The 14,722-nt window shown below is 39.5% G+C and overlaps 1 protein-coding gene across 1 annotated transcript in view; it reads left to right on the forward strand.

The window, feature by feature from the left end:
• The first annotated feature begins 1,149 nt into the window (after window positions 1-1,149).
• The window catches only part of LOC125905754 (Golgi apparatus protein 1-like), a 29,511-nt gene continuing 15,938 nt past the window's right edge, over window positions 1,150-14,722 (forward strand). Inside the window, exons 1-4 of the mRNA XM_049603946.1 lie at window positions 1,150-1,477; window positions 11,499-11,528; window positions 13,619-13,705; window positions 14,426-14,641. Coding sequence (XP_049459903.1) covers window positions 1,154-1,477; window positions 11,499-11,528; window positions 13,619-13,705; window positions 14,426-14,641 — 657 coding nt within the window. The 5' untranslated portion in view covers window positions 1,150-1,153. The remainder of the gene's footprint in view (window positions 1,478-11,498; window positions 11,529-13,618; window positions 13,706-14,425; window positions 14,642-14,722) is intronic.

Genomic DNA, 14,722 nt, shown 5'->3' on the forward strand with positions numbered 1-14,722 from the left:
CCAAGTAACCTGCATGTCTTTGGATTGTGGGAGGAAGCTGGAGTACCTGGAGAAAACCCACGCTGACACAAGGAGACCTGCAAACTCTATACGGGAGGCCCCGCCCACCCTGAAGTATGGACTAGGGACCCTCCTGCTGTGAGGCAAGAATGCTAACCACTGCACCACTGTGCTGCCACATACACACATACACTGTAAGAGGAGGCTGCTGCATAACTTACATCACCTAGTACTGACAGAGAGATTGCTTCCACAACTTTCTTTCAAAAAGATAAAGAAAAACAGTGCATTAATATGTGGTTTGAAGGTAAATTTGTCATCAACACAGATGCTTGAATAGTTATAATGTGGAACTTCCAATGATCATACCATTAAAAATGCAGATTTGAAGAGTACTGTGGTTAATGTTGTTGGCTCTGGAGAACAGCATCCATTTTGTTTTGTCGGCATTTAATATAAAACAACAGTTTACATGTGATGTCAGAGGTGAGAGTTGTGTGCCCAGACTCTGAACATCGTATATAGGCTAGCACCTTTAAGCAATTTTGAGGTAAGCTACTTACACTTTACTCAGGTATTTCCATGTTCTCCTACTTTAGCTATACTTTTTCTCTACTATTTCAGATGGAAATATTGAACTTGTAATTCCACTACATTTATTAGATAACTATATAACTATATATATATATATATTATCAGCAAATAAATCATGATGTAATTGTAATGTAATCATAATGTAATAATTACTAGGCTATAATCCAGTATAACATCTATGATCCATGTGTCATTCTGCATAATGAGTACTTTTACTTTTGATAGGAAGTAAATTTTTGATGCAAATACTCTTGAAGTATTATTTAAGTACATTTTGAATGCAGGACTTTTGTTGTTAACCGAGTATTTCTAGATAAATGGTGTCAAATTTGTAAATATATATCTATTTAAATGTCTTATTTTACAACCCAGCGGTATAAAAAAAATTAAAAAACAGTGGGTTAAGAAGCAGATTTGTTTAATATTAAAATGTTAAAAAGAAATACCGTTAATATTTTATTAAATGACCGGAAGTGGTGTGTTTACTCTGGTCAAACGCTTTTATTATGAACTAACTGACCGGAAGTGATGCGCCTCATCAAGATTACTTGACAGTGGTATGAAGATGGCGGCGTACAGTTACTCTCAGCTGCTGCCGCTGCTGTTATGGTCCGTGTGTTTCTGCGGTTTCGGCTCCGTCCTCGGCTTGAAGGCTGCCAGCGGCCCGGCGGAGCCGCCCAACCCGCCCGTCCTGAGAGCCGCGGATCCGCCGGCCAAGGATGCACCTGCCGCTGCCGCCGCTGGGGCCTCTCAGCCTCGAAGGGCGACCGGCTGGAAGCTGTCGGAGGAGGAGGCCTGCCGGGAGGACCTGTCCCGCCTCTGCCCCAAACACACCTGGACCAACAACCTGGCCGTGCTGGAGTGCCTGCAGGACCGCAGAGAGGTAAGCGACCGCCGGCTGAGCTGGCAGGGTGCACAGCGGTCCCCGTGAAGTGATGTGCATCCGCTGGGTGTGTCGCCCCGGTGCTTTTGATCTACACCGGCTGTCAGCGTGACACTGATGCAGAGGTGAAGAGCTGATGGAGGGGTGAACACCTGCGTCAGTGTCCGAGCAGCCACGCACACCTTAACACACAATTTAAGGCGCCAGAAATCATGCTTTCTTCCCTATTTCACACCTCCAAAAACCACAAATATTTTTTACCACAAAAACACAAGAAAAATGTTAAATTATGCGAAATTAAACTGTGCACAGTGTCACATGTGTACGCTGGTTTGTGTATTTGCATTTATTGTAGCCACTGTATTTTACTCCACCATCTATCTGACAGCTGCAACTTTACAAATTCTGTTAAATCAAAAGTCAAAACAACATAATTCAACATATCAAATACAAGTGCAACAGCTCTGTTTATGTTGTCAACATAAACAGACTAATTGTGTCCCTTTGTTTTTCCTGTTTGAAAGTTTGTTGACCAAAGCTGTTGCCCTAGCAACAGAATAGTAAAGACAAAGTCTGTTTTCATACACTGTATATAATCAGTGAATACAGTATAGCAGCCTGCTGCAGTCCTGGTTTACTGCTGTGTCTCTGTTATGTTAAAGGAAGACTTCAGTTTCTAAGGTTGATGTTAGGGACCATTCATTACTTATGAGGGGAGGGGTGGTGCTCAAAGGGGGAGGCATGCCAAATAATTTTTAAGCACCGAGGAGAGACTTGTGTTTTTATTTTGGCTTAAGGGAGGGACATACAGATTGGAAATGTTGTATTTTTTATTTATTTTACTGCTGATTTTTTAAAGAAAACATGATATGGAACGCATGTTTTCTTTAAAACTCACCTAAATTGCATCATTTATCACAGCCAGAGACTGTAAGAACATCTGTTACCATTGAAATAGCTTGAAATAGTGATATTTAATTAAAATCACTTTATTCTACGTTTCATTTAAAATTTGACAAAAAAATAGATAATTTTCACTAACTAACAAGCATGCTTTAACTCCAGGATTTTGTCTTCAACTTTTAACATTAAAACATCAAAGGATATGTTTATTAAAATCTAATAACTAATTTATGATGGAGCAAGGGTCATGTATTTTCCGCTAGTCACTCAGGAAGGCTCATGAAAATATATTTGTAGCTTTGGGGAGGGTCAGAATAAAACAAAGTCACAGCTCATTCAGTTAACTGTTAAATTTGATTTTCTGAGACATGAAGATGTTAAACTCAATGTTTTTCATGGGCCACATACAGCTCAATTTCCAGCAGACAGAAATCTGATACAGATTCTTTTGGACTGAAGCTGCTGGTTGACAATATTTAGCACAATGTTTAACCTCTTTAAATATGACCTCAACACATAATCATTGTTTTTCAGAGAGCTGTATTCTGGTCAGAGTGGAAAAGCCTGTGAAGCAGCGTTTTAGAGGAAGTAGATACTCACTGTTTAATTTGCTTCTGAAACCCTGCACCTCTAAGCCTTCACAGGTGTATTAATATGAAATGGGTGTTGGTGGCTTAGTGGATAGAGCAGGTGCCCCACGTAGAAAGGCCCTGTCCTTGCTGCAGCGGCCAGGGTTTGATTCCAACCTGTGGCCCTTTGCTGTGTGTTGACTCCCTTTTCTCTCTCCACCTTTCCCACTAAACTGTCGTATCCATTAAAGGCAAAATGCCCAAAAAACAATTTTAAAATATATATATATGAGATGGGCAAAATCATGACTGGATGATCCGGACTGGACCCTTTGGCAGGTCAGGTCTGGTCTGCAGGTCGCATGTTTGTCACCCTGGTTAAAATGATGTGTCAGAGTCCTCTCAACACTGATTTGATTTGATTTGATTTGATTTGATTCATTCACACATACACACAGCACTGCCAAAAAAATCAGGTGGAAGAACAATTATTTAGTCGATGAAGTTGACAGTTAATCAACAGTTTTGATAATCTCTGAATGTTTGGGGTTTCTGGACAGTTGGTCAAACAGAGCAAGCTGTTTGAAGGCTTTGGGAACTTGTGATTGTCCCTATTTTCCTGAGATTTTATAAACTAAAACGATTATTTGACTATTTAGAAAAGAAACTACAAAATCCACAATGAAAAGTTGCAGGTTTAGCATATTTTTTAGGTATTTTTTTTATTGATTTATGCAGCTAAATGCCACTGGCAATGCCGTCTTAATATCAAACTATTCATGCTAAGTGAAGGGTTTGATGTGGTTTGAGGTTTTCCCACCTCTGCACACTGCAGATGCTAACTGTGACCTCAGTAAGATAATTATCAACCTGAGTGAGGTGTGAAGTGAGTTCATGTGTGTGTGTGTGTGAGAGAGAGTGAGAAAGAGAGCAGTCATTCGGCTGTCAGGTGACTAACGGGCTGAAGTTAAACCACAAGGACTCTGCCTGCTTCTCTTGTGTGTATAAAAAAAAAAATATTTTCACTCTCATCACAATCTGTTTCCAGATTTGCCGCCCACATGCGCAGATTAATTTTGGGCTGCTATTTTGGAAGTGAATGTGAGGAGAGTTTGTTGTTTAATTTTTTGGCTGTATTTGATTTGGAGTCCACTTGGTTAGTTGAAGAGTGCAGGCAGTGAAGGCCTCACAGTGCAGACGGATAGGAGGTTTATCACGTGATCAACACTGCTGATCCGTACTCTTTATATAGCTTTACAATCGATAATCTGTAATGTTTAGGACGGATCCCTCCTCTGTTGCTCTTCTTGAAGGTTTCCTCCATTTTTTCACAGATAACATGTCGTTTTTTTTGGCTGGAGAGGGAGTGTTTTTCATATTCAGGGTCTTAAAATAAAGCCATTTGAAGCAGATTTGTGATGTTAGACTTGACTTGATTTGACTCTATAATCAATTACTCAAGTCATTTTTTAAAGCAAAGCAGGTTTCAGTGTCTCAGATGATGATTGTACATAAATATCTTCTGTTCATCGACTAAAACAAGCAGCTTGATGAGCTTTAGGGACTTGCTGTGGCCATTTTGTTTTTACTATTTTCTGTCATTTTAAAGACCAAGAAATGAATAGATTCATGAAGAAAATATTCATCAGATTAATTGATGATGAAAACAATCGTTAGCTGCAGCCCTAAATTTAACAAATAATCATACAGTGACGTTCTGAGTTGTTTCCTCTTCCTTCTCCCGTCAGAGTTTGGGACTCTGATTTATAGAAGAAGACATCAGATGTGATGATGACTGAAGTCTGGTGACCCAGTTTAATCCGTCCGGTTTTCTCACATGGACACACACATGCACACACACTTCATTAACAGAGTTGGATTACTTGTCAATCTGCACCAAGAAGGAAATGAAATACAGCTATGCAGAAAAATTACATCTATTTAGTTTGACATTTTTTAATTTTGTGGAGCTAGCAAGATGTTCCCTCTACGCTACCAAACGTTAGGGAGGTAAATAGCCATGATGATTTGAATCTTCTGAAACTGAACCACCTCTGAATACTTAATGTTTAAATTTAAATGCCACTGAATTTATACATTTGAAATATTGTAGTTCTAGTAGATCATTTAAAGCGACGCAATTTTAAAAACGTCCATTTAATTCAGTTTTATTTATAAAGCCCAATACAGCTCACAATTTGCCTCAGAGGGCTTCACAGCATACGTCATCCCGCTGTCCTTTGGACCCTCACAGCAGATAAGAAAAAATTCCCCAAAAAACCCTTTAACAGGGAAAAAACATGGTAGAAACCTCAGGAAGTGCAACTGAGGAGGGATCCCTCTTCCAGGACGGACAGAAATGCAATGGATGTTTGAAAAATTTAGACTGAAATGGATAAATATTGTAAAATATTTTTTAAAACTGTATACAAGTTGCTCAAATGCAGTTTTGTCAAATTTCCCATCTGGAGATGAAAGTCAAGTGGTTGAATTCAGACATCAAAATTCTATGTTTTATGATTTCTTGTTTATGATTGAATGACATTAATGTCAGTCGTGTGATCCAAACAGTTAGGCCCAGCCTGCATGGAGCTTACAAGACACCATAAAATCAAACATGCCAGGACCAGAGTCCAGTGTACATATGTTCAGACAACATAGAGGAAAAAAGAACATGGAAAATGGAGCAAAGCGACAGAAGCATCCCACATAATCAGATCATCATTGTGCAAGACAGAGTTCAAGAATCACTCACAGAGACATTTCCTGTGTAGCACTCAAAAATCAAAATAAGTGCTAATTAAACAATCGATGTTTTCCAGGCTTTTGTGACCAAATTGGCAAACTTAAACACATCAGAATTAAACAACCATTCTAGCTCTTGGTCATCTGAACCCAGAATATGTCAGGGTTTAAACGATCCATTTCAAAGAACATTAACTCTCCTAAGTCATCATAGTTTACACAGTGTAAAAGAAAATCGAAAAAGTATAAATGGGGACAAAGTTATAGAAACACCTGTCAGAATAACACAGTGCAAAAAAGATGCCGTCAGATTTTTCTAACTTACAAATGTCAGGATCAGCTTCAACAATATAAAAACTATCACTTCCAAAATATTTTCATATACATGCGTAGAAATGTTATTTTTGGGGGCATTAGTGTAACTGACGTAAACATAAACATATTAAACAGATGTACATGTCTGCAAAACCATCCTGTCCCTGAGAGTTTTACCTGGTGTTGACGTCATCCCCCCCTTCTCCAACATGCTGACGTCAACCCCACACACACACACACACACACACACACACAGACTCCTCCAGCGGCCCTGAGCGATGCCCTCTTTACTGAGATAATTACATCGCTTCGACTCTATAACAGCTGTGGCCTCCTGAAGAGGTAAATGACTCTTATAAATCTGCCTCTTCTCCACAGAAAGACACCCCCAACACACACACACACACACACACACACACAAAACACAGCGAGTCAGCGTGCGTGTATGTGTATGTGTGTGTGTTACAGTTCAGCGCTTCAGTATTTATTTGTGGTGGTTTAAGCCCTAAAAATCTGACACTTGAGAGACGTCTGAGAAACGGCACCACAGTTATAAACTAACTGCTGGACAGGAAGTCACTTTGCCGCAGCACACACAGGCCTGTGGACACTGAGGACACTTCCAACTGTGGTCATTAAATCAATCTGTCACTGACAGTCTGTGGAGTGACAGGGTGGAAAGATGTAGATTACAGAGCAGCTTCAGTCTGCAGGATGCTCTCTGTTTTTACTCTGTTAACTGGGATTCTTTGACTAAATACTCTTGTTTTAATCACAATATCACTGTCTATGTTAGTGTTGTCACGATACTGGAATGTCTAATTTCCATACAATACTTTGAAAAATATTGACACCTGATACCATATTCAATATCACAGGGAAGCTGTGACATTGGGTGATAGGCAGGGTTCACCCTGGACAGGTCACCAGACTATCGCAGGGCTGACACATAGAGACAGACAACCATTCACACTCACGTTCACACCTACGGACAATTTAGAGTCACCAATTAACCTGCATGTCTTTGGACTGTGGGAGGAAGCTGGAGTACCCAGAGAAAACCCATGCTGACACAGGGAGAACACGTAGATCCCCAGACAGAGGTGCTTCCCCTACTTGGGGTTCACATCTGCCACCCCGGGTTCAAACCAGGAACCCTCTTACTGTAAGGAGACAATGCTAACATGGCATGGCTGGTGTTGGATATACAGCATATGTACTTTAAATTTGGGTGTAAAAACTGCAATGCAACATTCCTTCCTTCATTCATTCATTCATTCGAGTATCATGCCTTTTCTTGGCCCATCCCACATGAGATTACAAAACACTATTATTTTATAACCTTCAGTCTTGCTTTTACAAAAACAGAAAGAAAAGAAACAAACACAAAAGAAACACAAACTAATTAAAAACAAGACAAAACTCAAAATCCCAGATGAGCTCCTCACAGGAGAAACTACCAGACTTTTACAGATTATCTCTGTAAAGAGTCGTCTCTCTCCTCTCCCCGGCTTTCTCCAGATAACTGGCTAATTTGTATGTTTCAGCTGTGAACAGATATCGCAGTCTTTGTCTTTGTCTAACCCCCTGGCAGTATAATAGAGCACAGGACACACACAAGCTTCAAACACGTAAGAGGTTGTTTTGAAAATTTTTCTTTACCAATGATTCCTCCTAGAGTTGTAGCTGCTGATTCTAAAGAGCCTTGACACCAATTACAATCACATTACTTCATATTACAAATCATTGTCTTTGGACTGACACACCAAGAAACGCCTGATCAGTTAGAAAGTTTATTGAAAAGAAATATTTTGGTAAATTTACTTTAGATAGATTGTTTATTTGTCCCCAGTTGGGAAATTTGACTCGCATCCCACAGTCATCAGGAGCACCAACACAATACAATACAATACAATACAAACAAAAAGCAACACTTACCGTCATGCATCGGGTCCTATTAAAATACTGATTTAATGAATAAACAGAAATTACATTTACACGCAGAGCTGAGGTGCTTGTTCAGGAGCGCAATACTAGTGGGGACAAATGACCTCTGCGCTCGGGCTTGTAGCCTAGGTACAGTAAATCGTCGCCCCGATCTCATAAGGTCATATTCATTGAATAGCGGATGCCTTACGTCTCCAGCGATAGCCTTCCCTTTTTTCAGGACCCGGGTCTCGTACAGTGACGGCATGTTGTTAATTTGCACCCCAGCTATTTTGCTGGAGACGTTAATGACTTTAAGGAGTTTGGTTTTGTTACTCAAGGATAGTGCTTTACTAACCGTTAATCTGCTAAAAAAAAAAAAAAACTGAAATAGTGATGGGATTTCTCTTTCACTTGTGAGAGCCGGTTCTTTGGTTCTCGTTCACTTTAAAGAGCCGGTTCAAAGATGCGGTTCGGGGGTTAGTGAGTTCAACAACAAATCGCATTGCTGATTTATCGCATCACACAATCTGGATATTATAACGTAGACCCAGAATAGACTCCGCAGATATAAAGTTTGGTGTAATCATAGCAACGCCCTTTATACAAGCCTGTCAATACAAGCAAGTGCTAGCGGATAGTGGGTTACCTTCCTACCATTCGACGTGAATTCGATGTGAATTAGGAATTGGCTCGTTCACTCTAAAGAGCCGGTTCAAAGACTTGGCTCGTTCGCGAGCGTCACGTCACTAAACTGAAATGACTATTTGGTGAATGCACTTAATAACTTGTTTAGGAATCGTAACACAAAGTTCAAGACTTACTTGACCAGTGACTTGCAAAACAATGACTTTGTCCCACTCATTTAAAATGTGCCCTTTGCAGCTGAGGGTTATATTTCATAGAGTATAGTTATACATATAGTTTCATCATTTCTTCTGATGTTAACACCTCCATAATGAAATACCATGTATATCTATGATAATTTTGTCGGAGACTTTTTTTTTTTCATAATAAGAGATAATGAAATTAACAGTAAAACAAGTTTTGCAAAAAAATAAATAAATAAATAAATCGAGAAATATTTACACAGAATAGAAGAAAATTAAAATAAATATATTAAAAAATACCATATAAAATATGTACATTGTATCTGAATTAAAATAAAAGAGCTGTGCAGTTTTTAGAAGTGGTAGTTTCGGAGGACTGTGCAAAGGAATATGCAAAGGTTCACAGTACAAAACATAAATAGAATATACAGAAATATAGTCCCTAATATGTGGGCTGAGGTCATGCATGTAAGCAAATAGTTGCCTTAATACACATCTAACAGACACGAAGCAACATCATGTAAATTTGTATCATAATAATTTAGATAAAATCTGTAAAATAAAATTTTATTGAAGGTGTTTGATTGTAATAATTTAGGAAAAATCAGTAAAATTACAGTGTTTCCTGCAAAACCTTTAATGAAAATTTCTTTAAATTTATTATTCATTCATTCATCTTCTAACTGCTTCATCCTCTTGAGGGTCGCGGGGGGGCTGGAGCCTATCCCAGCTACATCGGGCGAGAGGCAGGGTACACCCTGGACAGGTCGCCAGACTATCACAGGGCTGACACATAGAGACAGACAACCATTCACGCTTACATTCACACCTACGGACAACTTAGAGTTACCAATTAACCTAGTCCCCAATCTGCATGTCTTTGGACTGTGGGAGGAAGCCGGAGTGCCCGGAGAGAACCCACGCTGACACGGGGAGAATATGCAAACTCCGCACAGAAGGGCTCCCACGCCCGGGATCGAACCGGCAACCCTCTTGCTGTGAGGCGAGAGTGCTAACCACCACACCACCGTGCCGCCCTAAATTTATTATTTTTTAACTTTATTTAAACTATTTTTTGGGGGGCTATTTTACTTTAATTTAACAGTCCTTGTTTGGCAGCAGTTGCTGGCAGTCCTTTGACCGTTTGTTCGATGATTTGTGTCTGTGGAGATTATAAATCAAATATTCCCTCTCTTTAAGCTCTATTTTTGTTCTTCACAAACGTCTGTAGGAAATATCTGTCTCTAAAGGCTCGACCATGTTCACCAGCCATCACTTTGTCTGCTGTTTGGTGATGAGCAGGTCTTGTACAGTGGGTTGATCAGAGCACTGAGACTGAAATCAAATGATACATGTGCCATAAAAACCAAACCAAAGAGCTCCAAGAGGCTAGCGATTGATAACAGTAGATCTTCCTCTGAGGCTTCATCACCGCAAGAAACTCCTTTCACATTACGGTCATCTAATAAAGTGACTTTTATGAACAGATGAAAGGAAGCTGGTACAGTCTGGTGCTGCACATGACAGAGAAATTTATTTAAGCAGCTACAGTAAATCTACAATAAAGCTTTTGTTGGCTTAAATGTACAGAGGTTGGCTTCACACTGCCGACTTGTCAGTGTATCACATTAGGTTCCCTGTGATATAAAGAGAGTTTTGTCACATTACTCCCACTTCTTACCCAGACGCAGTTAGCCTCTGTTACCACTTCAGCGTGATCAGTCCAGTTGATTAATTTGGTCTCATTTCAGCAGCCTTTGATGTGAATGGAGCAGCTCCTTCATTAATTAATAACTCATAGTTTTACTAATTGGTAATTCTAATCTGGGAGGCCACGGAGGGTCTGTTTCCTCATTACATTTGTTCCTCTGTCTCTGAAACATTTAGTGGAAATGCCGGTTTGAAGTCAGAAGAAGGAGTTTTTGTCTGTGTTCCTGTGGGCTGAGCGGAGTTAACACCAAGTGCTTTCATGTCTGTTTTACTGCAGAGTGACGTGACGCTGTATGGAAAGCTTCTCCTGCTGTGTTTTCTGTTAGTCAAGGATGTTGTGGGAGAGTCTGTGAAGAGCTGCTGCTGCTGCTTTGTTCATTTTGAATATGGCTTAAAGGGACAGTTCACCCCAGAATCACAAATACATATTCCTCCTCTGACCTGTAGCGCTGTATATCAATCTAGATGGTTTGCTTTGAGTTATCGATTGTTGGAGATGTCAGCCATAGAGATGTCTGCCTTCTATTGTATATAAAAGAACTAGATGGCACTCAGCTTGTGGTGCTCAAAGTGCCAAAAAATAAATAAAATAATAATAATTCAAAAACAGCATGTCTCTTTTCAGAAATTATGACTCGGTTACTCAAGATAATCCACAGACCTTGCTGTCGTGGTGTTGTCATGTAGGAACTATTTTCCATTTACCAAACTTCACTTGCCAACTTTTTCGCCACAAAGAAGGAAGCGTGCATCTACTCCTAGCTTACTTAGTATCACTAAGCTAGCTAACGTTACAGGTCAGCTGAGGAGGACGCCTTTCATCCATGATCTGTGCTTTACTACGTACTGAAAATTTTTGTTAAGATACAGTAAGTTAAATGTTGAGTGCTGCATGCTGCTCTGAAAAACTGGAGCACATCTGAAGCATTTCTGTTTCCTCAGAGTCCAAACAAACGTTCAGTGTTCATAAATGTTTAAAATCACTCAAAGAAAACTTTGTTCTTTCTCTCTGTTTTTCTGCAGGAATCTGAGATTGCTCCAGACTGTAACCATGTAAGTATTCCCTCTACAACACACATTTGGTACAGCTCAAAAAAAAAACCATTTAATACATTTCTTTTCATTTATCTTGAAGAGACAGTAGTGTAAGTCTTAAAGAGATAAAATCCTGTTGCTCAGAACTGAGGTCTCATTTTGCCCACTGGCAACTTTGGTAACTATTTTCATTATAGAAAATCAACACACTCTCACTCTGACCGCGTCACATATTGACTTTTTGGTCATGGACTTTGCATGTCTACGTATGATGTGCAAGGTACCCTGGGTGCGTTGGTTGTTGATGTTCTGGGACGCCGTGTCAAGTTCTGCCTGTTTCATGCATTGTCTTCTTTCAAAATACACTTCAAAATAAACGCACTACATCAGTACAACAATGGGAATGTATGTTTTTTTCCTTTACAATCTTACGGAACGCAAACACTGCTCTCCTGGGTGAAAATTGGTGTTTGTCGATAATTATAATCCAGTTATATTATTGTGTAATAGGCCAGTCTGCCAGTCTGATGCTTATACTTTTGTACTTTTACTTGAGTTAAATTTTGAATGCAGGACCTTTTTTTTTTCACAACAATATTATTATTGATTTTAACACCAATAAACAAAGACATACACATACACACATCTAGTATTTGTATATATACATCCACAAACATACGAAAGAAAAGGACACTGGAACAAAATCTCAGGACTGCTGAGTATTGAAACACACGAAATCCACTCCCACCCCCACCCCAAAAGTATAAATTTAAAGATTAAATAAATAGATAAAATAAAGTAACACAAAAAATATATGTATATATATATATATATATATATAAAAATTATAATAATAATATCAATGATTAAATGAGAGAGGAAAATAAAGAAATAAATATAAGAGGGAAAAGAAAATCATTAATTTCAGGTTGAGGATTGTGTTAGTACAATACACTTCAATTTAAGTACACATTATATTAATGTACACATTTTGACAGATTTGGACATTGCAAAGGGTCACTTAGAGCAATAACGTAGTGTTTATACTCTGTAGTGTTGCTGATTTTACTTAAATAAAAGATTTGAGTACTTTTTCTAACACTGAATAATCTAAGGTCACCTCCTCTCTGTTTGACATTAATAATGTCCCTTCACCTGTTGCTGTCTAAACACCTCAGGTAACATACAACCATAACTGACGACCTTCACAGACTTTGACTTTACATTTCCCCTCTCACACTCAGTCTGAGGTCTCTCTTCTTTTAGTTTAAAAGGTTCCCGAAGCTTGTCTCAGTGTCGTCCGCGTGATAAACCTTCAGTGTTCAGAGTTCACCGCAGTTAACGGGAGGCAGGTTTATAAAGCACCACAAGGTTAATGGACCACCATTGGACTGTCTTTATTACAGCACTGGCTGCAATTAGCATGTCACACACACACACACACACACACACACACACACACACACACTTGCTTTGTTTTGGTGTTATTTTCTGGGCGGTCTGACTGTCAGTAGCTGTTATTTGTCAGCTGCTGCAGCTGGAGCCTCGCTGGCAGGACAACAATAAACACGTCAACACAAAATGGCAAAAAGAGAGAAAAGAATCTGAGGACAAAGAGAAGCATTTGGAACATTAAATAATTTAAGAATCCCAAAAAAGGGTTGCTGTTAGTTTTAGTGATGCTTTGAGCTGATCTGCACAGCCAGTATTGGGCTGAAAGAGACTCCAGCCACGTAGCATTGTATTTATTTGTTCTTAACGTTATGGGAGTTGTGAGGGACAGATTTTAAGAAGAATTGTCATGATCGAAGCAGCGGAGGGCGAGATATGCTGACATGTAGTCCCTAGTGTGGGTCAATCTGCATAAAGAAAGCAATCTATAATCTCCATAATGCAGCTCAACAGCACTTTTTCATCACTCTGTCTTTACGACTCTTTACCCTCAGTTTATTCTGCAAATTCCCTCAATGCTGATTCAACAGTTCACCTTGCAGGGACCAGCTTTTTGTCCCCAGATGGGTCCTTAGTTTTGTGTAGCTGAGAATAAAGTGGATGTCTCTATTGTATGAAACTGTAATGATTTTTTTTTGTTCCTCTCTGTCCTTCAGCTCCTGTGGAACTACAAACTCAATCTGACCACAGATCCAAAGTTTGAGTCGGTGGCGATGGAGGTCTGCAAGAGCACCATCGCTGAGGTCACTTTGCACCACATTTCCTGTCAAGTTAGACTTACTTATTACAGTATGAACTTTTTAAAGGAAGAGTGTGTAAGATTTAGGGGGATTTAGTGGCATCTAGTGGTGAGAATTGCAGATTGCAACTCGCTGAAATTTCTCTCAGTTAGATTTCCTTCAGTGTTCATGGTTCAGGAGGTTTTTACTGAGAGCCAAATTATCTGCAGAGGTCTCTCCTTCTCCAAAACAAACAGACCAGTTGATTACAATCGATAAAAACACCAAAAGAAGCAGCTTCACATTACAAATCAGTGTTTCTCTGAAGCTGTTTGGCAAGCTGCAAAAGGGCCGCTAGCTTAGCACTGTATTTCTGATCCAGACTTTTAGGTCTTTACCTTGAGTCAAATTATCCGCAGAGGTCTCCCCTCGTCTAAATGCCTTATTCTAAGATAAAGAAAACTCAGCAATTCTTATTTTCATGTGACTATACACTTAAGAAAACACACTTATTATGTTATATTCCATTTCTGCCATCAATATACCTCCCTAAATCCTACAGACTGGACCTTTAATAACTGTTTTTTAACAGTATTGTTAATATCAAGCAAACATACTCAAACATATGTACATCTCTTTAAACTTTATTTATCCTTAGAATCTCAAAATCATCATTAGAAAGTTGAACTCTTTAAGTTAAATGCAGCCTGTCCCTCTGACCCGTCACATGTTTGATACCTTCAGATAAAGGAGTGTAACGAGGAGGAAAGAGGGAGGGGCTACCTGGTGTCCTGCCTGGTGGATCACCGTGGCAACATCAGCGAGTACCAGTGCAACCAGTACATCACCAAGATGACCAGCATCATCTTCAGCGACTACAGACTGATCTGCGGCTTCATGGACAAATGTAAAGAAGACATCAACAGCCTGCGCTGTGGCAGCATCAACGTGGGACACAAGGTGAGTGTGTATATGTTTAAAGTGACCAATGTTGTTTACAGTATGTACCAGTGGTAACATAAAAAATCTTGGTTGTCTGTT

Source organism: Epinephelus fuscoguttatus, linkage group LG2, assembly GCF_011397635.1.
Source record: "Epinephelus fuscoguttatus linkage group LG2, E.fuscoguttatus.final_Chr_v1".
Taxonomy (NCBI): domain Eukaryota; kingdom Metazoa; phylum Chordata; class Actinopteri; order Perciformes; family Serranidae; genus Epinephelus; species Epinephelus fuscoguttatus.